The sequence below is a fragment of the Monodelphis domestica genome, chromosome 7, assembly GCF_027887165.1.
Source record: "Monodelphis domestica isolate mMonDom1 chromosome 7, mMonDom1.pri, whole genome shotgun sequence".
Taxonomy (NCBI): Eukaryota; Metazoa; Chordata; class Mammalia; order Didelphimorphia; family Didelphidae; genus Monodelphis; species Monodelphis domestica.
In genome coordinates, this window is record NC_077233.1 from 207876377 (window position 1) to 207900869 (window position 24493).

General features: G+C 47.3%; 2 protein-coding genes across 10 annotated transcripts; one reads left to right on the forward strand and one right to left on the reverse strand.

The window, feature by feature from the left end:
• Window positions 1-179: 179 nt before the first annotated feature.
• On the reverse strand, window positions 180-10560 carry ZNF646 (zinc finger protein 646). 8 transcript variants are annotated; one of them, XM_056806345.1, is made up of 5 exons: window positions 10449-10560; window positions 9011-9139; window positions 8260-8320; window positions 2130-7713; window positions 180-504 (listed from the first exon to the last, which is right to left on the reverse strand). In XM_056806345.1, the coding sequence occupies exons 4-5, from the start codon at window positions 7624-7626 to the stop codon at window positions 440-442; spliced, it is 5562 nt and encodes a 1853-aa protein (XP_056662323.1). In that variant the 5' UTR covers window positions 7627-7713; window positions 8260-8320; window positions 9011-9139; window positions 10449-10560; the 3' UTR covers window positions 180-439. The 8 variants fall into 8 exon arrangements, with proteins under 8 accessions (XP_056662323.1, XP_056662324.1, XP_007498586.2 ...); XM_056806346.1 differs by lacking the exon at window positions 10449-10560 and adding an exon at window positions 9964-10100 and having other exon boundaries at window positions 9009-9139; XM_007498524.3 differs by lacking the exon at window positions 10449-10560 and adding an exon at window positions 9713-9934.
• On the forward strand, window positions 10090-24488 carry ZNF668 (zinc finger protein 668). 2 transcript variants are annotated; one of them, XM_007498520.3, is made up of 3 exons: window positions 10090-10213; window positions 21612-22298; window positions 22960-24488. In XM_007498520.3, exons 2-3 carry the CDS (start codon window positions 21634-21636, stop codon window positions 24191-24193), a joined length of 1899 nt encoding a protein of 632 aa, XP_007498582.1. In that variant the 5' UTR covers window positions 10090-10213; window positions 21612-21633; the 3' UTR covers window positions 24194-24488. The 2 variants fall into 2 exon arrangements, with proteins under 2 accessions (XP_007498582.1, XP_003341692.1); XM_003341644.4 differs by lacking the exon at window positions 10090-10213 and adding an exon at window positions 10625-10755.
• The last annotated feature ends 5 nt before the right edge of the window (window positions 24489-24493 follow it).

The following is a 24493-nucleotide window of genomic DNA, read 5'->3' on the forward strand; positions in this document are numbered from 1 at the left end:
CCATTTCTTCATGACCCACACAGTAGATCTAGGGTCCTTGATGCTGAGGAAGAGAGGGGAAAAAAGAACTCAGTACAACTCTAACCCTTTCCTAAGAACTGGACAACCAGCATCCTGGGAAATTAGTCCCATACAGCCGAAGATGGGAGTCAGAGAGAAATGGCAAAAGGGCAGAAACATCTTCTCCAGGGTTGGGATTTTCCTTGATTCTGAATCTTTCATTGGAAGGGGCAGGAAGAAAGCATCTCTAACCGTTCTATTGTTCTATCCTGCCAACTCTCTTGAGTCCTTTCCAAGAGGATGACAGAAGAGATCAAATCCAAACTCTCCTGAGTTAAAAAGCAGAAATAAGAACCCCGATGTCCCAGTCTTTGGGAGAAACAATTCAGAGGGAGAAGCCGAGGTCTGGAGGCCACTGGAGTGAAGGGTCTAGGACTAGTCATGGGGGTGGATGGAGAGGAGAGGAGAGATCCACATCTCTTGCTGTAGGTGACTGTGTATCTCCTGAGGGGAGAAAGGGACAAAAACATCAGGTTCCTAGCTGAGTAAATATATTTATGAAATTAAACAGAACTTTAAATCCTCAAGTATCCTAAATCTCAGCCAAATGTTAGTTTCTATTGTGAACCGAGAAGCTTTACTTTCACTTATTTTCTAAGACTCAGATACTATGTCCTAATTTTCTTAAGGTCAAAAAAGGCTCTTGTCCTTGAAAATATCTTTCTGTCTCCATCTTTTCTTTTCTGTCACTTTCCCCTTTAAGAATCTCATGTTTCTCCAATTTCCAAGTGACATTTTACAGAGTTGGAAGAGAACTAGATCTTTTGGGAATAAGCTGGAAGAACTGCCTGACTACCTCAGTTTCCCCTCTGGCATAAGAAGAGAAGGCTCATTTTAGAGCCAGAGTGTATAGGTAGGTTCCAGTCCAGATTCAGTTTTCTTTCTGACAAATGGAAAAGGTTCACCCTTTAAGTCCTAGTGGGTGGAGGTTACTTTATACTTTTGATCCCCCCCTTTGATAGAAGATGCAAAATGGGGGCTAATTATTGTTATTGCTTCAGCCAGGGCCAGCTTCAAAGAAACAATTAACAGTGACTCACCCCTGGAGCAAGAGGCAAGCTTGGTTTTGAGAGGGAAGGGGGAGGATGACTGAGACAGAAAGAATTGAGCCTGGGAGAAAAAAATAAAACCATCTGATTGAGATTTCAAGGGAAAAGGATATCTATATTTTAGGAGAACTGGTAGGTCTAAGGAAAAGGAACAAATTAACAAGTTGCCTAAATGGTAGGAATTGAGGGTGCATATGGCAAAACAGCCAAGGGCTGTGAAGTAGAGGGCTTAAAACGGTGTGTAAGAGTGGGAGGCTAGGTTCTCCTAGGCTTCAGGAAGGAAGTTAGGTATAAATGTGAGGGGAGAAACATAAGTGCAATATATGTGACACAAGAACAATCAGTGATAAACCCTTGCTGTCTAAACAGTGGGAAATGGATGCCCCTGCATACATTACTTGCTACCTGTTCTTGGAAAGGGGATTTTCCAAAGAAAAAAGGTACACACATTGATTTGATATATCTTCTTGATGAGTAAGAAGAGATTCCAGATTTGGCTAACTGATGGGCTAGCTAACTTCCAAAAGGGGAGGAAATTCCCAATAGCAAAGGAACAGATAAGTCAATTTCTGTGCCCTTATTTGGGCCACTCTGATTTGCCTCTTCTTTGAGCTCAAGGGGTTCTCTAAAACTACCTTCACCCCTTTTATAGGTCCTTTTATCTATCCTGTCCCAAGCCTTCCACCAAACTGGGTTTTACCATTGTTTTCCAGAACTGAGTTATTTGCCCATTATTTTACCAGAACTCAGATAATTAGATTCTTCCCCTACTCAATTTCTCTGTACCTCCAGAATGCAAGGATTTCAGAGATCCTCTTTCTTTTTTTATGCCGAGGAATCTGAAATCTTTAACTAATACTCATAATCTAAATGTGCTGATCCCCTTTAGTTTTTGCTATTTCCCCCACTTTAGGGCTCTAGCTTTCAAAGTTTCATCCCACCTTGGGTTTGCCTCCCAAGACCTTTCATTGTACCTCATAAGACTACCTCCCTTCCACCCATCCACTCATGCTCTCATACCAGTACTAGTCATCGTCCACTCCTCTTTATGTTGTTGCTGGTGCTGCAAGAAGCTGATTTGGCGACGAAAGCGGCGAGGGCAATGTGGGCAAGAGAAGGGTCCCTCCCGAGGTGCATGGACCCTCCCATGGCCTTCTAGCCGGGCTGCTGTCCGAAAGGCTTTGCCACAGATTCCACAGCGATGGCGCTTAGGGTCTGTGTGTGTCCTTCCATGATTTTTGAGGGCCAATAGGTTAGGCAGTAGCTTGGGGCAGAGGGAGCAAGGATAAAGACCTGTGGCATGGGCTTTTTGGTGGTTTAGCAGGCTGCCAGCATGACGGTAAGAACGCCCACATTGGGTGCAACAGAAAGGACGTTCTTCTTCCGTGGCTTGTTTTAACCCCACTTCTTTTGCCTCCTTCATAGCTGTCTCAGACTCTGATATTTCTTCAGAGGCTCTTTGGGTCTCTCCTTGCCCTGATACACACTTATCTTCCATATCCCTTTTAGTCTCAACCTTTTGTCCATCAGCTTCCTCCACCTGAGGGGGTGCCTGGCCTTGATCCATAGCATGGCCTCTCTGGTGGCTAGTCAGCTCACGAGAGGCACGGAAAGCTTTTCCACAGTGAGGGCACATGAAGCGACGGGTAGCTGTGTGAATGCGGCCATGGTTTTTGGCAGCCATGGGATTTGAAAATTCCTTAGAACAGAGTTGACAGTGGTAATGGCCTGTTTTGTGGGTATTGCGGTGGTTCAGAAGACTGCCTGCATGCCTGTAGGTCTTGCCACACTGTCCACAGCAAAAAGGACGGAGTTCTAGCTGGGATTGAGAACTGTTATCTTGGTCCTGTGTCTGCCCACTATCCCAGCCTTCTAAGGTACTTGGCTCTGGGGCTTTAAGTTGACTATCTTCTTGACTGCATGTATTCCCAAGCCCATAGTCACCTGGTCTGGTGTGTTTTTGGCTACCTGATATACTCACTGGTGTCTCATTAATATGCCACCCATCTGTTTTCCCCTGGGTCCAGGACAATGACTCTCCACTGCCTTCTGGACTTCCTGATAACCCACTGGGATCCTGACCTAATTCTTGTGTGCCCTTAGTTTGGTTATCGACCTGAGCTCCAAGTTCATACTCACATGATCTTTCTTCTGGTTCATGGATATCTACCTGACTCTCATCTTTGACAGTTGTTTGGCTAAGTACTTTAATTACATCTAGCTCCTTCTTACTGGTCTCCTCATGCTCCCTAAGATGTCTCTCCAGAGATCCCCTTCTAGGCAAACTGTGGCCACAAAGGGCACAGCGCACAGCTACCCGAGGTCCACCCCCACGCCTTACCCTTCCTGCCCGTCGCCTCCGACTTTCTGAGTGTAGGCGCTGATGGTTCTTTAGTGCCATGCGGTTTGAATAGGTTTTAGGGCAGGTTGGACAGCTGTACTGCCCTATCTCGTGGCTCCGACGATGGTTCAGGAGGCTTCCTGCATGCCGGTAAGTCCTCCCGCACTGCCCACAATGGAAAGGTCGTTCATCTCTTGTCAGCGAGGGGGATGTTGACAGCAGTTTACGAGATCCTCCAGAATTGCCATTTCGTCGCTCCCCATGAACACGTTGATGGTTGGCTAGCTGTTTCCGCAACCGAAAGGCTTTGCCACATTCTCCACAATGGAACCGACGAGGTTCAGCATGGATACGCCTGTGGTTCTTGAGAGCCATGAGGTTAGAGAAACCCTTGGAGCAGGCCTGGCAGCCAAAATGTCCTGTTTGATGACTCTGTCGATGGTTGATGAGGCTACCAGCATGCTTATATGTCCGACCACACAATTCACAGCCAAAGGGACGATCCATACTGGCCTCCTCTGAATTCCCCTCTTCTATGCCATCGTCTTTTGGTGGCACATCTTCCTGCTTCACAGAGGGTTCCTCTGGCTCTTTCTTAATGGCTCTCTCTTCTACTGCATTCTCTTTAAGCTCTTTTTGCAATTCTTCTGATGATATCTGCAGTGGCCCTATCTCTGCTGCCTTCTCTGGTTCCTTGCTTTCTACCACAGGGATGACTCCTAATTGGGGTTCTGCCCCTTTGCAACGGGGATGATTACGCAAGTGATTTCGGTAGGCAGCCAAATTGGGATATCTTCGGGCACAGATGGGACAGGCAAAATCTCCTGTCTGGTGAGTCTTACGGTGGTTTACCAGACTCCCACCATGTCGGTAGGTCTTACCACACTGATTGCATTGAAAGGGACGAGGCTGGGCAGGAGAGAGGGATTCAGGAACAGCTTCAACACTGCTGCCTTCTATCCCTAATTCAGAGGTTGTGTCTACATTGCCCACAACTTCCATACCATCTTTGGACATAGTGTCCAAACATGCCTCAGAAATAGTGCTTGTGTCATCTTGGGAGATAGAGGTCACAGTGCTCTCAAAATTATCACCCAAAGTTGTCTCTGAGATCCCTTCCTTCTCTTCCATGTCTGTAGGAATCGTATCTATTCCATCTACTGAAATGCTCCCTAGACTTTGATGGTGGCGCTCCAGACTTCCTAGGTCATCATATGTCTGGCCACAGCAGGCACAGATATGCCCATAGCCAGCCCCGTCCAATCCCTCTACCTCCCTCTGTAGTTGGTTTAATAGCTCTGCTTCTGAGAGCTGCAAGGGAGTGGAGTTAGAGGCCAATGCCTCTTCCTCTTCATCTTCTGAAGAACCCTGGTTTTCACCAGGGGAATCGTGGACCTGACTTCTATGTTGTCTATAATCTGCTCGGCCAGGAAAGATCATCCCACAGAGACAACAAAGAAAAGGTTGGCCTGATGTGGCCTCTCCTGGCCCATGGTTTTGAAAATGGCTTCGTAGAGCAGGGAGTGAGTCAAATTCCTTAGGGCAGAGTGAGCACTGGTAGATGCCTGGTGGGTGGCAAGGTCTATGATTTAGTAAGCCAGCTGTATGGTGGAAAGATCGCCCACAATCATGACAAGTGTGGTGGCCAGAGGTCCGCCAACCATTGAGAGTCTCAGGGCCATGGGAAATAGCATCATACACACTCTCTTGTTTATGTACTCCTTCTACCAAAGCTGGAGTATCCCCACTGCCTCCCTTATTGCCTGTTATCAGATTCCCAAGGAAAGAGGACTCTTTCCCTGCCAGTCTTTTTTCATTGATTTTGTCCTCTTCATTACTCGGGGAACAGTCATTTCTTTCTAGCTTACAGTTATCTTTTTTAATATTATTCTGAAAACAGTTCTCATTGTTTTCCAACTTATCATTGGCCATATTAATTCCATTCACTTTCAAATCTTTGTGAAAGTCAGTTTTCTCTTTTTCTTCCTCTTTCACAATTAAATTCTTTTCTTGGTAGCCTTCTGGGGAGGATTCATTTCTATTTGTTACTACTACTTTGCTGTCACTTCCACCAGAACTCCCCGAAGTCCGAAGCTGATGCCTCTTGCTCCTTCTCCGGCTATGGCGTCGCAAGTGGCTCTTCATGGCTGCCACAGTATGGAAATGCTTGGCACAGGTCCCACAACCAAAGTCACCTGTCTGATGGGTCTGTCTGTGGTTGATGAGACTTCCTGAGTGTCGATAAGTCTTCCCACAGTCTCTACAGGAATAGGCCCTTGGAGGTGACTCTGATGACTCTCCTCTATTATTTTCCCCTTCTTGATGGGTTTGACCATGCTGTTTTAAACTCTCTATGTCATCAAAAAGCATCCCACAAAGACCACATATTTGTGCCACTGCCATGTCTACTTCTGGATGGCTATCTATTGTCCCTTCTTCACTAGGATCTTCTTCCTCTTGGGTTGTTTGCTGTTCTTCAGGGCATTCCTCCTCATGACTAAGGGTAGAATCCTCCCTTTCTAGGCCAGGTGTGATACATTCCCCATCGTGACTTAGTGGTTCCTCTCTCCCTTGACTTCCATTGCGTCGTGCTGCCTTAAAATGCACCCTCACATGATTTCGGAGGGCCATGAGGTTTGGATACTGTCGAGGGCAAAGTGAGCACTGATATTCACCAGTCTGATGGCTGTGCCGGTGGTTTACCAGGCTTCCACGATGACGGTAAGCCCGCCCACACTCATTACATTTATAGGGGCGGTGGTCTGTAGTAGTAGTTGGAGTAGCAGGATTCTCTTCTTCCTCTGGATCAACCTCTGGTGGCAGTGCCATCAGGGATGGTAGTGGTGTGGGAGGTGGTGGCTGCTGCTGCTGCTCCTCTTCCCCTCCACTGCGACGAGCTTTAAGATGAGCCCGCAAGTGATTTTTAAGGGCTGCAGCATTGAATAGCTGCTTTGGACAGACTGGGCAAGGATAAACACCAGTCTCATGACTCTTCCGGTGATTGATAAGGCTCCCAGCATGTCGGTAAGTACGACCACAATCAGCACAACGGAAAGGCCTATATTCTTCTACTCCACCCTCATTAAGATCTCCAGCATCAAACTCTCCAGAAGTGCTGAACTCTCCAGAGGCATTAAGCTCCTTGGTACCATGAAGCTGACTTCTATCATGGCCATTGGCAGATGGTTCTCCTTTCTCTTCCCATGGTAGTTCCTTCCCTTCTCCTTCATGGACTTGTTGATGTCCTAACAATTCACTAGGAAGGCGGAAAGCTCGTGGGCATTGGGGACACTGGTAAGGTCTATACTGGGCATGTAACCTAGAATGATTCTTTAGAGCCATAAGATTAGAAAATTCCTTGAAGCATACAGCACAGGGGTAAACACCTAGAGCATGGCTCTGACGGTGGTTAGTTAGGCTTCCAGCATGCTTATAGGTTTTGCCACACTGTCCACACTTATATCGACGTTCATCCTCAGCAGGGGGGGACTGAGGTGGTCTCTCATTCCCTGTAAAATCCACCATAGATTCTGCTAAGTACTGCTCCAAATTGCTAAGAAGGCTACTGGTTGGAGCAGGAAGAGCAGGGGCCTCTGTGGGACCTGATGTATTTCCCCATCCCTCTGTACTCTCCTTAGAATTTGTCCTGTTCTCCCAGCCATCCTTGTGTCCAGGTGGCTTTTCCCAGGTACCAGAGGCCTCCCTAGGCTCAGGTTCAGCCTCCCATACATGTGTACTTTGTCCATGATTTGCCTGGTTGTTCCAGTTTTCCCCAGGACCAGGCATACCCCGACAAATGTCAGTGGTAGTCATCTGACCCTGAGTATATGATGTGGCCTCTTTGTGGCGGGGAGGTCGACGCCTCTTTCGGCCCTCAGGGACATGAGTCCTCAGGTGACTCTTGAGAGCCATAGGATTAGAGAAGTCCTTGTTGCATGTGGTACAGGGAAAGAGGCCAATCTCATGGGTCCGTCGATGATTGACCAGACTACCTGCATGACGATAACCTCGACCACACTGAACACATCTGTATGGCCTCGGGATCTCATCAGCCTCATCGCCATTCCTGCCTGAAGGTGAGCGATGGAGTAGCTCACGGTGACGTGCCAGTTCTGGGAGGCTGGGGAAATGACGCTGACAATCAGGGCAGCTGATCAAGGCAGGGGTATCCTCCATGAGGTGGCAAGGCAAGCTGCAGAGAGCTCAGGAAACACAGGTAGGTGGTGATAGCATCTTCTTTCTTTGGAGGAGTAGCAAAGGGGACTAGAAAAAAAAAAGGAAGTATTAAGAAAGGATTTTAGAATATACCTTACTGCTTAAGTGGCCTTATACATTAGTTATATCTGAAAAGTTACTTCAGGGTATACATTAAATTCCTAATTCTCTGATCAAATGGAGATCCTCAATCGAAAACATTGATGGGGCAAGCAAGAACTGAAATATGGCCCTAAACTCAAATGATTCCCTGGATCAAAGGCAGAAATTACAATTATCTTTTATCTCTTCTGATACTCAAAGTTTAGCACCAAGATCCCTTAACTGTAGTTGGTATCATAACCTAAAGAACCTTTTCCTTTTTTTTCTTTTAATACCCCTCCCAAATGAATCTGTCTTTAGCTCCCCAAATCATACCCCCTCCCACCTCCTATCTTTATAGTTTTGAAATGATAAACCACATTTCCCCTCACACTATATATGAACTGGTGTGCTAGGAATTTTCTTTCTCCAAAGTCTTTGGATAAGAATAAAGTTCACTTCTTACCACCACAGTTAAAGTAGTTATTTGAGGTATGGCCATACTAATAATACCTTATTAGGGCTGCTGGGGATCCAAGTCAGAACCTCTAATCACCACACTCCAGTTGAAGATCTGTTAGGTAAAGAAATCAAGACTCACTGTTCCAATAAATACTAGCCTATGTAATTATTTATACCCTCTTAACTGTTTTACTATTCTAGCTTCATATTTAACTAGATCTTTCTCCTCCCTCCCATTTCCTCCCCTACTATTCTCTTCTTTTATTCTCAGTTCTTTGCTGACCCCTCTTCCCTCAACCTCCAAACACACAACTAAAGTTACCTATCAAATAAATACCTCATACTTGTTTTTAAAAAAGCTTCTGAGTTCATAAAATGACTTCACATATCCTATTTCATATAATCCTCATGATAACTCTGGGAGATTGAGAGAACAGATTTTATCATCCCCTCTCATCTTACAGATGAGTCTTCTAAGACTCAGAAAGAGGAAGTAACTTGGTTAAGGACACAGAGCTGAGTAAAAGAGCAAAGTCAGAGAGTCTTGATTGAACCCAGGCCTGATTCCTAGTCTTATGTTGCTTTCATTATAACCAGGTAGTTCCCAACTGCCTTTCTGCCTTTTGTTCTCCACTTCTCTGTACAAGTGGTCTTTCTCCCCATATCTTTTCCCTTGTTCCTTGGTTATTCTATCAGTTTCCTCTTCTTTTCTTTATTCCCCAAGGCATTTTGCTCTCCCACACTTCTACTCTTGGCCTTCTTCATATACTTCACACTTATAAACATACACAGGTACACACACCTGACTTCAGCCCTGCCTCTGCTTCCAAAAGGCCCTTTCTTCTGGCTGCCCCAAGTGGATCCCACAGTCCTGCTCTTCTCTTTAGATCAATCTCAACCGCTGGATCTCTCTAGCTTTGGAAGAAGACACCTGGAAATGAACACATAAATGTTCCACTTTCTCTCCAGGGCCTTCGGACCAGAAGGGAAGGTCTTGGGTGTGCCACCCCCACCCCTGCTTCCCCCAAGAGCAGCCAGTATTGTCCTCTCCATCTTCAGGTCTCACACAATTCCCAACCCTTTCTTGTGCCCCTCCATTTCAACCCAGCCCAGCCCTTCAGGCCCTCAAATCCCCTCTCCTCCCTCACCTCGCCTCCCTGTGGGCGGGGAAAGGACGCTGGTCCCTCTGAGCTCCCAGCTTCGAGCTCACCAGTTGACTGGGAGGGGCCCAAAGTCCTTTTTCTCTAGGGACTGAGAGTTAATAGGGGGTGGGGTGGGGAGGAAGGTCAGAGGGCGTAGAAGACAAGAATTAGGTGGCGTTCGTTCCTATAGGGCAACGGACTTGGGGGGGGGGTTCGAGTCTCACGAAAGCTGGCTGGCCGGTCGCGCGTGCGCACAATGAAGACCACTACTCCTCCTCCTCCTCCTCCTCCCCCCAACCCCCCAACCGCCGGAGAGTTCTGCGAGTTAGGGAGGGGTGGGGGAGGGGGAGGAGAGTAGTCACCCGATGCCGGTTCAAGTTCCCCCCCCCGAGAGGGGGGGGAAGGGTCTCGCACCCACGCGCAAGCGCGCTTGGGCCAGGATGCCAAGGAAGGGGAAGAAGGGAAAGTGGGAAGGGAAAAGGGAAGGGGAAGGAGGGGGAAAGGAAAGGGAGTGCAGCTGGCACGAGCCCGAGGTCTCCCCCGGCTCCGCGGACACTTCCTATTGTTACTAGGAAACAGGAAGTGTTCGCCCCGCAAAGGCTTCCCTACTAACCTTCGTCAAACCCGCCCCGGTAGCACTTTCCCTTCTTTGCTGCCTGCCCAATAGGACCGCCCCGTTTCTGGTGCCAGGGAGCCGTATCCAAGGCACAATACTAGCCCCGCCCACATCTCCAGGCACACTTCCGTTTGTCCAAAGACTGTTTAACTGCGCAGGCGGTGGAGCACAGCTAAAATAGTTTCCGCCGTACATTGCTCTGGGAACAGCAATCAAATGGTTGCTCCCATTACACGCTACAAGTCAGGTGGGTTTTGGACAAATGGCTAGCTACTAATGGTTGGTGACGCTTCTTATGGAATCCCCCTTGTCTAGTTGCTTGCTTCTTCCGGTGACGTTAGGGCCTAAGTAACAACGGGAGGAGCAGCCACCGGAAGTGTGGCTTGCTTCAAGTCTGTATTGGTGCTACGCCTAAATCTTTCCCCACCCAATGACAGCTGAGGGGGTCCGCTTGGTCCTTGACTCACTTCCGAGAGTTTTACCTACGAGCGAGCATCTCTTCTAGCGTCTACTGGTGGCGTCCACTGATACCGCTTCCGAACCCGCTCTGATTTCATTTCCGTTTAGTCCCCGCCTACTGCGAGTCGATTTCATTTCCTACCCTCTTTCTCTTTGGGGCCCCGCCTAAAACTTTCCCCCACCCGCTTGGCTAGAGGATACCCCACGCTTCCGGTGCCTTACTCTCCTCCCACCTCCCCCGCTGGGTCCTAGCGCCGGCCCTATTTCTAGCGGGATCCCGGCTCTGTCCTCTGGAGTTGCTGCAACCGAGAGTGCGTCAGGCTCCCGCAGGTAAGAGCTGGGAGCGCGACCGTGGAGAGCGCCCCGTGCTACTTGGGTCTTGGAAGTCCCGTTGGTTCGGGCCGCCACCGATGGACTCAGTTTTCCTATCCATAAAATGGGAGGGGGGTATATATGTATGTGTATGGATCAAATGCTTTTTTATAGTCTGTTGAGGTCTGATATTTTGTTGAGACGGGGACACTCCCTGGACCCTGGGCTACGAAGCCGGTAAAGCCCTTGACACTCCCCTTCATTCATTCACTCACCACTCATACCCCTACTCCTCCGTGCCATGTCCCGGGATTAATATTGCTCCCCGCTGCCGAGCCTCGGCCCAGCGTGGTCCTAGAGACCGCCATTTTGCATGCCTTTGTGTGGTGTGGCGCCGCGGCTCCTCGGGCTTTCCAGCCTGATGCCAGGCCCAGGGGTGAGGCTCGCTGCACGCTGCGCTTCCCATTTCCCGGCTCGTCGTGCTAGGAAGCAGAGAGGCTGGGCATTTATCTTTCCTTGGTCCTAGTGATCGCCATTTTGCAGGCCTCTTTTGTCCCGGGAACTGCAGCCGTCTGCGTCAAATGCACCCAACTCCCCCGCTTTCCTCGGCTTCTAGCCGGGGTTCAGCCCGATCTCTTTTGCGTGATCTGTGCCGGCCCCCTAGGTCTTCCCGGGCTCCGCTGGTGAAGGCTTTGCCTTGTCCGCGGGCGCCCCTCCCCCGGTCCTAAAGACAGCCATCTTGCCTGCCTTTGTCCCTTGGTCTCGCGGCCCCCCGCGGCGCTCCCGGGCTGCCTCTGTTCCCCTCCTCGCGTCCCTTCCAGCTGACACCACCACCTTTCCCCGCTCCCGCAGGTCCCTAGTTCCCGATCGCAGCTTCGGCCCAGAAGCCTTAGCTCTGGACTGGGAATGGGAAGCCATGGGAGCGTGGAGCTGGAGGGGACCTCTAGAGGCCTTACATCCATCTCGTTTTGCAGAAGTAGAGACTGAGTCACAGTTACACTCTTCCCATTTATAAAGATAAGGAAATTGAGGCCCAGGTAGAGGGAAACGGACTCAGCCAAGATCACGTGGCGTGGCCAGAGACCTAGTGTGAAGGGCCAAATAAAAAGTCAGAAGATAAGAATTCGAATCCCGACTTTGGGATTGTAAAATGATGGGACCGGACTCCACAATCTTTGTTTCCCTTGAGGCTCGAAAACATTAAAACCAAACCCCTATGGGTAACCTCTTACCCACCCCCGTTTAAACCCTCTCTTCTCTCCCCCGGGAGCCCCCTAAGCCGCCAGGCACGCCCGGGGAACGGCTCCTCCTCCGACTTGGGCTGTTCCAGCGGGGTGGGGTGGGGGTGCCCCTCCCCTCCCCGACGCCCCGCCTCTCCTGAAAAGCCTCGGCCTGAGGCTGGCGCTGCCTTTTTAAACTGGCCTCGCTGCTCACCCCGCCCCCGCCGCCCGCCCCGCCGTGAAGCCTCGAGATCTTCTGCGGTCCTAGAGCCGGACTCATCCCTCCTTTCCCAGGGATTCTTGGGGTCGGCCTTTGTAAATGAGGGCTTTGGGGCCTTGTACCTTCCCTGGGTCCTAGAGCCCACTAGCTCTAAGGAGAGGGGTATAGCCTTCTCACTGGACAGCTCCCAGCTCTTGGCCTCGGTTGTAGGGAGTAGTTGGGCCAGCTGCAGAGGTGTAGAACTGGAACTTTGTGACGCCTCCCTCTGTCCCCAAACTGACCTGGAGAGGATGGGGCACAGTTAGAGGTTGAAACAAGGAGTCAAGGAGTCGCTGAGAAATCTGGAATTTCTGTCCATTACCCTGCCTGAAACTGCTTCCAGAGAACTGTTCATAAATAATTCTTGATGAGATGATTCGATTTCATTAATCACAAACTCATGCCTGGGGTTTCCTTCGGGGTCATTGGCTTCAGAGCCACCAGAGACTTTAGGGATAATTTAGTTCCAGGCAAGAAGACAAGAAATTCTTTATCAGTAGGCTTTAGATTCCTTATCTGTAAACTTCAGGGGAGAGGAGCTAGAAGCTCTCTGAGGTTCCCCTTTTCTCTCTAAATCTCTGATATGATGATTCCTCATCTTACAGGTCAGGAAACTCAATATAATCAAGAAGGAACAAGCCAGGTCAATCAGATAGAAAGTAGCATAGTTGGAATTTAAACCCATCTCTTCTGCTTCCACGTCTTAGAGGTTCCAGAGTATAGGGAGCAGGACTATTGAGGTAAATGGATGTCTGGAAGTCATTGTCAGGAGCTTCTTCTTGATCTTTACCTTTTGAAAGAGCCTCAAGATCATGTTATATACTCCAACCCTTGGTTCATCTTTCTTTTCTATCCTCATCTTTTATCTTTCTCCTTTACTATATTCCTCTTGGCCCAGTCACATATTCTTTGTTTAGAGGAAATTGTCAGATATCATAGTAGACAAATCATCCCAATCTTTGAGTAAAGATATGATCTTGAGGAAGACACTGACCCTCTCTGTCTCAGTTTCTTCATCTGTAAAATGAAAATGTTAGACTAGATTGCCTTGAAAGTCCCTCGCAGAACTAAAGTATTTAATCTTTCAATTCAAATAATGTTAATGTACAATGTCAGGCTGTGAAGATACCAAGAGCAAAAATAAAAATAGCTCAGTATTTAGAGTGAACATTCATTGTCCATCACTTCTTCCCCTAACATCTGAAGCCTCTACAGTCCTAGAGGACAGGCTTAGGCATGGCATCAATTCTTATCTCTTGTCCCATCTGATTTTCCTCTCCTGTCTCTTCAATTTATACATCTTGGTCTAAGACATCCTCACTTCAGCCTGCCAAAATTGTCCCTGAAAGAATCATAGAATTTTAATTCTGGACGGGAAGAAATAATTTAGTCTAAACCCTTTATTTTACAGATTAATTAACTGAGTCTAGAGAAAGAGATCTTCTCTTTATGATCTCATACATGTATCAGTCAACAAATCATCAAGAACTTGCTTAGGTCCCTGCCCCCATCCCTCAGTGATCTTAGCCCAGTGGGGAAGGCTAGACACAAAATCCTTATAGTTGTGATAACAATTTAAATTCTTAATGCATCTTAATGCTACTAAAGCTTTTCCTTTACAATATGAGGTAGTTAGTTATTATCCTCAAGAATACTGATTCCCAGAGAGAGAGATCAAGAAATTTTCTCATCATGTGGCTTTAAGTGACTGAGCTAGGACTTGAACCCAGGATTCCTGACTCAAAAGTCCAATGACCTTTGTTTTGAATGATTGGTATACACAGAGTTAATGGATGAGAGGATAATATGTGGAAAGGGTAGGACACATCCATTGGGAGTGTAGGATTGGGATAACTAGAGAAGGAAGAGTCAGTGGGACCTGGAGTAGGCAATATAAGGCATCTTATATGCCCTAGGCATCTCCCTAGGGCACGTGAGTGGGGGCCAGAGGCTTGAAATGAGGTACTCATTAATAAAGACTTTATAAAGGCACATATTATTAGTACTAATAATAGAATAGTGATATGAATAAATTTTTACATGTGATGCAAACATGTAATATTATTATTATTAATAATAGTACTGTATTTTTGTCCATGGAATGTTTGTACATGTATTATCCCTAAAGAGGTAAATGGGAGGAGACAGGGAAGATTCAAATGTTGCCTAGGATAAACATATGCCTTTTGTCCTCGATCTGGAAAAGAGTTCAGAGCTGGAAAGGCTAAGGTAGTACTGGGAGTAAAATGTGGAAAACTTGATTTAGACCAAATTAAGACATTAGTGACTGAGGATGAAAGCCAGGCAGATACTTAAACTTTTATCTTGTAGGCAAGTGGGGAACCATTGAAGGTTTTGAGCAGGGGAGTAATATAAGGAAGTTGAATTGGAAGGGATGGAGAAAGGAAAGATGGACTTGAAAGCATTCAGCATAACCCAAAGGACTTGGATTCTGCTGCAGCTGAAAATAGATCTTATGGGTTATAGGTGCCTTTATAAATCACCTGCAAAAAAACCTTACTAATGGTGTTTGGAGAAGGAGGGTTCAAGGGATTCCCTCCCCTTATAGGATTAGGTTCTTCCAATCCTTTTTCTCTCCCTGCTACAAAACCAGCTACCCAAAAGCCCTAAATGAGATCTACTATAATCCCATCCCATTGCTTTCCTATCCCTCAATCCTCTTCCTCTCATCCCAGCTAAGCTGATAATGAAATAAACCCAGTTTGTTAGCAACAGCTGCCAATCTCATTTGTTCATCCTTTGATCCTCAGTAGGGCTCAGCTGTCTGACCTGCCCCTGGGGAGATGGGTGCCAGGACTTCAGGAAGGGGTGCATGTGTTGGTGGTGGGATGGTGGTAGTGGGGAATGGGGTGAAGAATATGAAGTAGCCAAATTCCTCCTCTTTTCTGGGCCCAATGATTAATTCAACCAATAAACCTTTAGAGAGGGAGACTATATAGCCTTGCTCTGATGTAGGTGCTGTGGAACGAGGAAAAGAGAAATATGAGAATTGCCTATGGGAATGTTGAGTGAGTCTATTGTCCTGAAAAAGATTTAGTATAGCTACATAATCGGCATTTTCCTAAAGCTATCAAACTATTGTGCATAAGGGGTCAGACATGTTTCAGTATTGCTCCAGAGGGCAGATCTAGAATCAGTGGGTAAAAATCAGAATAAGTAATATTAGAGTTTAGAGGAGACAAAGATTGGTATGACTTGTGGCATTTGAAGAACTTTTAAGAGAGAAGTGGAGGGGCAAGTAGTTGGCTCAAGAGATAGAATTCCTGGCCTGGAAATGGGAGGTCCCGAGTTCTAATGTGGCCTCAAATACATCCTAGCTGTGTCTCTGCCTAGCTTAGTATTTATTCTAAGACAGAAGATAAAGATTTGAGAGAGAGAGAGAGAGAGAGAGAGAGAGAGAGAGAGAGAGAGAAAGAGAGAGGGAAGAGACTTGAAATTAGCTTCCAAGAAAGGATAAAATTTATCTTTGACTCTGTATTTCCTAGCACAATGCTTGGCATACAGTTCACTCAACAAATAATTTTTGATTGAATTGATTAGAGAAGAGGAAAAAGTAGAAGTGGGAATGTTTCTCAAGAAAGCCTAGAGGCAGCTATGTGTGATACTTGTTCTGAGGAGAGTATTATGGCTAGAGCAAACTGTGATGAGTAAGCACAAGTAAGCAAAGAAGACTGATTCCAGAGAGGCCAAGGAGTTTGGATTTGATCCTGTAAGTAGGCAACAGTAAATCATGGAAAGTATTGGTCAGAGGAGCAACATGAATCAGTACAATGAATGTGAGGTTTTGGGGAATTTTAGTTCTTATATCCCAGAATCCTCTTGTGTTGAAGACTTTTACTGCTCCTCCTAATTCAACCATTCCCAGCTCAGATTCTTCCTTCCTTCCTTCCTTCCTTCCTGCCTGCCTGCTTGCCTCCCTCCTTCCCTTCTCTATTTCCTCTCCTCTCTCTCCCTCTACCCCCCCTTCCTTTTTTCTAAACTTTTACTTTCTGCTTTAGTCACAACTCTTAAGACAAAAAGGCAAAGACTAGGCAAATGGAGTTAAGTGACTTGTTCAGGTCACACAGGAAGTGTCTGAGGTCAAATTTGAAACCAGGGTGTCCTATCTCCAAGCCTGCCTCTATCCACTTTAGCTACCTAGCTGCCCCAGGTACCTTTTAGAAACTGTGGCTCCCCTCCTTTTATTAGGCCACCAGGGCACAAATATTGCTCAACCTGATGCTTACCTATTATCATCACTCCTTTCCTTCCCTCTGTTACCCCAGCTCTTCTATAGGAAGCAAAGGGGCCAGGGGCTTTAACAGCCATAGTCTCTGGACTGGTGAAGATCACTAAGTTCAGTAAATTTGGCTTGATTTTTGTGTAGTTAGAGAATCGTAAAATGTTAGACCCAGGAGACTTCATCTAATCCAAATCCCCTCCTTTTATGGAAAAGGAAATTGAGGCTCAGAGGGGAAATAAGGGGTCCAAATATTACACCACAAATGAACAGCAAAATTACAGCTGAAATCAAGATCTCTGACTCTTACATCTCAATACCCCTCAGTCATCCACTGAGTCCCATGACTACCTTCTATATGTCTGGGATTCAAACACATAGAGCTGAGGGTTACTGAGGTGACCTATTAGACACAAAGGTGAGAGACACTTCTAGTATAATAGAAGACTAGCTTTCCTCTATTGTTGGGTCCTGGCTTACCCCTTATTAACCATCATACTGGGGCAAGTCACTTAAACCCTCTGAATGTTCATTTGGTTAATAACTTCTTTGCCTGCCTCAAAGAGATGTTTAGAAGAATCAAATGATATCATCTATAAAGAACCAAGATGCTTTAGTCCCCTTCAAGTTCATTTGGAGTTTTTGCTGTGTCAAGATAACCAAAAAAGAAATCAATCTTAGGCTTCTCTAATAGAAGCAGTGTCCAGAGAGGTAACAAGTCATCCGAATGCTGCTTAGACTATTTTTGTAGTATTGTGTTCAGTTCTGGGTACTGCATTCTGGAAAAAAAAAATCAACAATCTTAAAGCATTTTCAAGGGGCAGCTAGGTAGCACAGCAGTACCGGAGCTGGATTCAAATCTGGCCTCTGACACTTCTAGCTGTGTGGGGCCGTGAGAATGTCATTTAACCCTAATTGCTTTGTCCTTGCTACTTATCTGGCTTAGAACTGATAGAAGGCAGAAGGTAAGGTTTTTTGTTTTTTTTTTTAATAGGGCATGTCTCAGATAGGGTGACAAGATGGTGGTGAGAGAGGACTGGAGACCCTATAGCACTAAGGTTTAGTTGAAGAAAGTAAAGGGAACATAGTATCTATTTTCAAGTGTTGTTTTTTTTCCTGCTTTGCCCCAGAGGGATCAACTAGGTAGAAGCCCCACCAAAGGGGATTTTAATTCAAACACCATAACAATTTCTCAACTATTAGAGCCATCCTAAGGTAGTGAGTTCCTCAACCTTAGAAGTTTTTAAGTGGGGCAGCTAGGCTATGTAGTAGGTAAGAGCGATGGGACTGGAATCAGGTAAGTAATCCAACCTCAGATACTAGCTGTGTGACCCTGGGCAAGCCATGTGAGAATTAAAATTAATATACAATAATTCAAGTATTATATTTATAAGATTTGTTAATGACAACTTGAAATAAAAAACTAGTGTAAAACCTGCCTAACTTGACCATAAGAGAAGAGAGGGGGGAAACACAAAGTTATAAACAATAATGTAAAGACACACTTTAAAAAAGTGAAAAGGATGCTGGGAAATACAAAAGGAATTCTGGGGAATGTAGTTTTGGGGTTCAGGATTTTCCAACTATACAGTCATTTACTCCTGTTTGCCTTGGTTTCCTTGCTTTTAAAATGATCTGGAGAAGGAAATGGCAAACCACTTTAGTATCTGTCAAGAAAACCCAGACTGGGGTCATGAAGAGTCCAAAATAACCGAACAACAAATTTAAGTACATTCTAAGGGGGGAAAAAAGCTGCAAGTGGAGGCTAGCAGAAGTCATGGATCTTGTAGATAAGAATTTTTATTTGTTATTGTTGGGACTAGGTGACCTTGAAGGTTCTTACTGAGATATCTGTGATTCTATGAAATAATTTTAACTGGAATCAAGAGTTAGATGTACTTGGCACCCATCATTCTATGCAGTCTGCCATCTTCCTCTGCTTTCTAAGATCTCTCTGCAACCAATGATTTTTTAAAAAAGTTTATTTACCAAGTTCTTTTCTTAGACCTTAATCTCCCTGATGTCCCTGCAGTCTTGGACAACTTTTGACTGCTCCCTCCTTTAGAAACTCTTAACCTCAGCTTCCTTGGTACTATTTAATCCTTTTTAACTACTCAGTTGAGTAGTTAAACCCATCAGCCTCTTTTGCTGATCCACCAGCCTTTTTATGGATCTTTAGTATAATGTCTTTGTTAAAGCTTAATATTTAGCCCTCTCTTGGGCTTTTTACACTCTTCATCTTTGATGATGTCATCCCTTTACTGATCATTTCTATGTAGATGACTACATAGTCATAAGCTTCACTGGCCATTTCTATGTAGATGACTTCCACTTAAATATGTCTATAGCCTGAAGCCTGAAGAGGTCAAGTCCTGCATTTCCAACTTCCTCTTGGATGAAATAATATAAGTAAAATGCTTTGTAAGTCTTAAAGCATTATATGAATGTCAGTTATTAGTTTAATTAAATGTTCATGTTGTTGTAGCTATTTGTTATCCCCCCAAAAAGCCCTATTGTCTCCTACTTCCAGACTATCTTTCATATTCTCTATGCCTAAATATCTTCCCTTTCCCTCTTCCTCACTTGACTTCCCAAGTATCCCCAAAAATCCAATTCAGAAGTTATGAATACTTTCCTGATTTGTTGCCCCCCCAACTCCAGCTAATAATGATTTTGTTCCCTCAGTCCTCAACAGGTCTTTGACAGCTCTCTAATGCAATAAGTATGTAACTCTGTGATTAATAATTAGTTATTCCTAACTAGATGAGGACTGAGACCTCTTCTCTTCTAGCATTATGCTGTAGGCACAATGGGTATTTTAATGAGTGACTAAATGTTCCTGTAATTTAGCATGTCTAAAACTGAACTGTTGCCCATCAGGTCCTAATTTCTCCCTTTTCTGGCACTAGTACTGCTGATTCCTTCCATTCTTGTAGAGATAAGCAGGAAACCTAGGAGTTGACTCTTACTCATTCCCCTTCCTAATCCCTTCATCCAATCTGTCACTAACTCTGCTAATTCCATCTTCCAAGTGATTTTTCCTTCTTTTCCATCACCACTACTTTACTAGCTTCTCATCACCTCACACCTAGATTACTGACACAGCCTCTTAACTGGTCCCCCTGCCTTTAGTTTCCACCAGACTAGTGTCCCTGCATTTCTGCTTGGACTATGCCACATCCCTGCTAGAAAGGCTCCTCCTCCTCATTATTGTTGTTCAGTCATGTCTGGCTCTTCTCGACCCCACTAGGGGTTTTCTTGGCAAAAGATAGTGGAGTGCTTTGCCATTTTTCTCCGGCTCATTTTAAACTTGAAGAAACTGAGGCAAATAGAGTTAAGTGATTTGCCCAGGGTCAAGTAACTAGTAGTGTCTGAGGCCAGATCAGAATTTAGATCAAGCTCCACTGAGCTGCCCCCAGAAGGCTCCTTCTTTCTTTCTTATAATAGAATCCAAAGATGGTGGAGCTGGAAGGGAATTTAGAAGTCATCTAGTTCAACCCCTTAATTTAATAACTGAGGCCCAAGAGAAATCACTTGCCCAAATCACACCAAATCTGTGGTAAAACCAAGAACATTCTGAGGAGAAAAGTCAGAAACCTGTCTGATTGAGTAGCCTATTCCCATTTATTTCTAGTTCTCCTGAGCTGTTCATTCCTCTTTACCTTTGATAATTCCACCCAGCTTCATTCTTCCTTTTCACTTAGACTTTTGAAAAACAACTATTTTATCTGTGATTTTCTATCATATGTTTCACCTATGTTTAAAATTAGATTGTGTCTATATATTTTGCCTGATGATGCCTTCTATGGTGTGGGGAGGGGAGAGAAAGGACCAAATTTAAAAATAAATAAAATAAAATTAGACCATGTTTTCCTAGGGGGGTGAACATTATGACTTTTTCATCATATTTTGCCTGAAATGACCTTTCTTCTTTTTTTTCCTAAACCTTTACATTCTGATTTAGCAACAACTTTCTAAAATTGATACTGAGTCTCAATTCCCAGGCAGAAGAGTAGTAAGGGCTAGGCAGTTGGGGTTAAGTAACTTGTCAACGGTCATATAGCTAGGAAGTGTCTGAAGCCATATTTGAACCCACAACCTCCCCACTCTAGGCCTGGTACTCTATCCAGGGTGCCACCTAGCTGCCTCTCTAAAATGATCTCTTAAGTCTCCCATCCTCAAATTTTACAAATGAAAGGATAGTTGAGAGTGCAGAAAAGACTCTGATCCTGCTTATTGTGATTTCTTTGGCCTTGGCCAAGTTACTTCCCATATCTAAATGATATCCAAAGATCCATCCAGTTAGGTCATGATCCTGCCACATGTGTACTGAAATAGTCAGAGCAGCCAGCATGGATTTGAACGGAGCCCTGAAAGGAAGGGTAGGATTTGGAACTGGGGATTCAAGCTACCCTGGTTGAACTTCCTACCTGCTCCTTTTCAGTGGAAGCTGCTACCTTAGGTGGGCTTTTCCTCCTCCACCCCCCAGGATGGAATGGGGTAGAATATTCCCACAGACTGATTGCCTCATTAAACAAAACTGCACCTGGCCTCTTGAGGGAACCCAGTGACTTCCTAGGGGAGCAGGTAGGCTTAAGTGGCGTCTTCTAGACAGCTCCGGATTAATAAAAGGAAGCAATTATTGATAATTAAATTAATTCCTGCTAATGAAGACTCTCTTCAGAGGGAGCAGGAAAAACTCCCCTGCCTGGCATTCAAGGCCCTGCATGATTTGGCACCACCTATCTTCTGTGGAGACTTTCTGATTCCAGATCTGTCAGCACTCAATTTTGCCCCTTTCTAATGCACTTTTGAAAGCGTCATTAAATATGATTTAGTATGCTATGGTTCTTTACCTATGCGTCATCCTCCCCTGACTAGACTGTAAATTCCTTGAGGGCCATGCCCCACTTTGTGTAGTTACTGAATAAATAAATGTTTGTGGATTCATTGAAAAATGCTTTATTATCACAACTATGCATCTCCTCTAGTGCCTGGACACCTCAGGCTCCTAATCAGTGCCCTGAACTGTATCCCAAAAGGGATTGGGGTTTTGACTGGGGGCAAGATTGGTTTTCCCTTAGGGGAGGACCTCCTCCCTTAGGGCCCGCTTCCCTTGGGTGTGACTCTAATCTGTGCCCTCTCTCCATCCTAGGGGAGGCCCACCCTATCCCCCTATGGAAGTGGAGCTGGAGGAAGACCCGCCCCCCTACCCTGGGTATATCCGAGCCGGTCGCAGATTCAAGTGCCTCTCTTGCTCCAAGACTTTCCCCAATGCCCCTCGGGCTGCCCGGCATGCTGCCACCCATTCTCCCAGTCCAGTACACAACCCGGAGGAGAATGCAGCCGGGGGTGGAGATCCGGGGCCTCCCTCAGGGAACCCAGAGGGCCCGGGCAGTGGGGAGGATGGAGAGCCTGGGGAACCGGCTCCCAAGCCCCGACCCTTTGCCTGCTCCTTGTGCCCCAAGGCGTACAAGACAGCCCCGGAGCTGCGCAGCCACGGGCGCAGCCACACGGGGGAGAAGCCCTTCCCGTGCCCCGAGTGCGGGCGGCGCTTCATGCAGCCCGTGTGCCTCCGGGTACACCTGGCGTCCCACACGGGTGAGCTGCCCTTCCGTTGCCCGCAGTGCCCCAAGGCCTATGGTACCTTGTCCAAGCTGAAGATCCACCAGCGCTGCCACACCGGGGAGCGGCCCTATTCGTGTGCTGACTGCGGCAAGTGCTTCGCTGACCCCTCCGTCTTCCGCAAGCACCGTCGCACCCATGCGGGGTTGAGGCCCTACGGCTGCCCGCGCTGTGGAAAAGCCTACGCGGAGCTCAAGGACCTGCGAAACCACGAGAGGTGAGGGGGCTGCTTCCGCCCTTCCTGGGCTTTGGGGGGTAAAAGGCTGTGGGGCGCTGAGGGAGGAGAGCGGGTCCCTGGCTAAGGAGAAGCTCCTCCATTCCCGTCATCGCCTCTAGGTGGTGCCGCCAGAGTGGCCACAAAGAGAAGTAGAGAGATGGAGAGAGGGGGATGGGCGGATGGAGAGATGGGTAGATGTTGGACACACAAGGCAGGGAGGCAGACAGACAGATGAGGAAAGACAGGGGCAATACAATAAAAGTCTAAAATGATCAAAAAGATAAAGATGGATGGAGAGATAGACAACCATTTCGATATAATGCTTTATTTTGGGTATGTAAAAACATTCAAGACAGGGTTCATAGGCTTCAACTGACTACTTGAAAGTATCCACAACAAAAGGAAAAAAAATGCTAAGAACTCCTATCCTAGAGTTTGGGTTATGGAAAACAGGGCCGAAACTTTCTAGTCAGGACCGAATCCCGCCTCACTGCTGCCAACAGAGCCTTGGGGAAATGGGAAGGGAGGGCGAGGGAGAATGTCTGGGTTCTGATACAGAGGAGGGAAAGTGAGGCAAGGTGGCCTGTTTTGGTTCTGACTAGAAGTGCCCACAGAAAAGGGGGATGCATCACCCCAGGATCTCTCCTTCTCTTTGGCTCAGGTCTCACACAGGAGAACGGCCTTTCCTCTGTTCTGAATGTGGCAAGAGCTTCTCCCGTTCTTCTTCCCTCACCTGCCATCAGCGCATCCATGCGGCCCAGAAGCCCTACCGCTGCCCAGCCTGTGGGAAGGGCTTTACGCAGCTCAGCTCCTACCAGAGCCATGAGCGCACCCACTCGGGCGAAAAACCCTTCTTGTGCCCGCGCTGTGGCCGTATGTTCTCCGATCCGTCCAGTTTCCGCCGCCACCAGCGGGCTCATGAAGGAGTCAAGCCCTACCGGTGTGACAAGTGCAACAAGGACTTCCGGCAGCCGGCCGACTTAGCCATGCACCGTCGCGTACACACTGGTGACCGACCCTTCAAGTGCCCGCAATGCGACAAGACTTTTGTGGCCTCTTGGGACCTGAAACGACACGCCCTGGTCCACTCAGGCCAGCGGCCTTTTCGCTGCGAGGAGTGCGGACGGGCCTTTGCGGAGCGGGCCAGCCTCACCAAGCATGGGCGTGTCCATTCAGGCGAACGGCCTTTCCACTGCGCCGCCTGTGGCAAGTCCTTTGTGGTGTCCTCCAGCCTGAGGAAGCATGAGCGGACCCACCGAGGGGAGATGGTGGGGGGCCTCATGACCCAGGAGCTGGTGGTGGGGGTCGCGCTGCCCACAGGTTCTGCTGTGGAGGGACCTGTGCTGCCCAGCGCAGAAGCTCCTGGAGTGGGTGTGGAACTTGGGGAGCCCCAGGCTGGGCTCCTAGGCCTCCCCACAGAGTCAGGAAGGGTAGTAGCCTCCCAGTGGCAGGTGGTGGGCATGACACTGGAGCAGGTGGAATTCAGGGAGCCTGTGGCTGGGGCAGGAGAGGCCCTTGGCACAGAGGGTGAGAGTGAAGGGGGACCCCCTTTCCAGGAGCAGTCTCCAGGTCCTGGAGAAGTGCCCCAGAACGTGTGCAGGGAGTGTAAGGAATCCTTCCCCACAGCGGTGGCTCTGCGGCGGCACGAGCGATCCCACCCAGCCCTGCGCCCCTTCCCCTGCCCCCAGTGTGGGAAGGGCTTCCTGGACCGGGCAGGCTTACGGAAGCACAGCCGTACCCACAGTGATGTCCGCCCCCATGCCTGTCCCCACTGTCCCAAGGCCTTCCTTAGTGCCAGTGACCTCCGAAAACACGAGCGTACTCATCCCACCCCTCAGCTTCCTCTTGAGCCACTGGTGGCCCTCTTGGGGATGCCTGAGGAAGGGGCGGCGTGAAAGCCCCCTTGGCAAGCTTTCTGCACGTCCCAGCCCACTCCTGGGCTTCACTCCTTCCCTGCTGGCCCAGCCACCACTCCCTCCAATCTAGTTCCTTCCTGTCCCTGCAGCTTTTTTACCTTCTCACTTTCTTCTTAATAATACTCCATTAGGGCACTCCTGGCCTGAGAAGAGGCCTCGCTCTCAGAAGATGGGAAGGCTGGAGGGAAGGGATGTGGCGGGGTGCTTCGGAGGGCGGACAGCCCAAGAGGTCAGCTCCAACACAGTGGCACCTATTAAAAGCTTTGGCTCTCAAGTTTG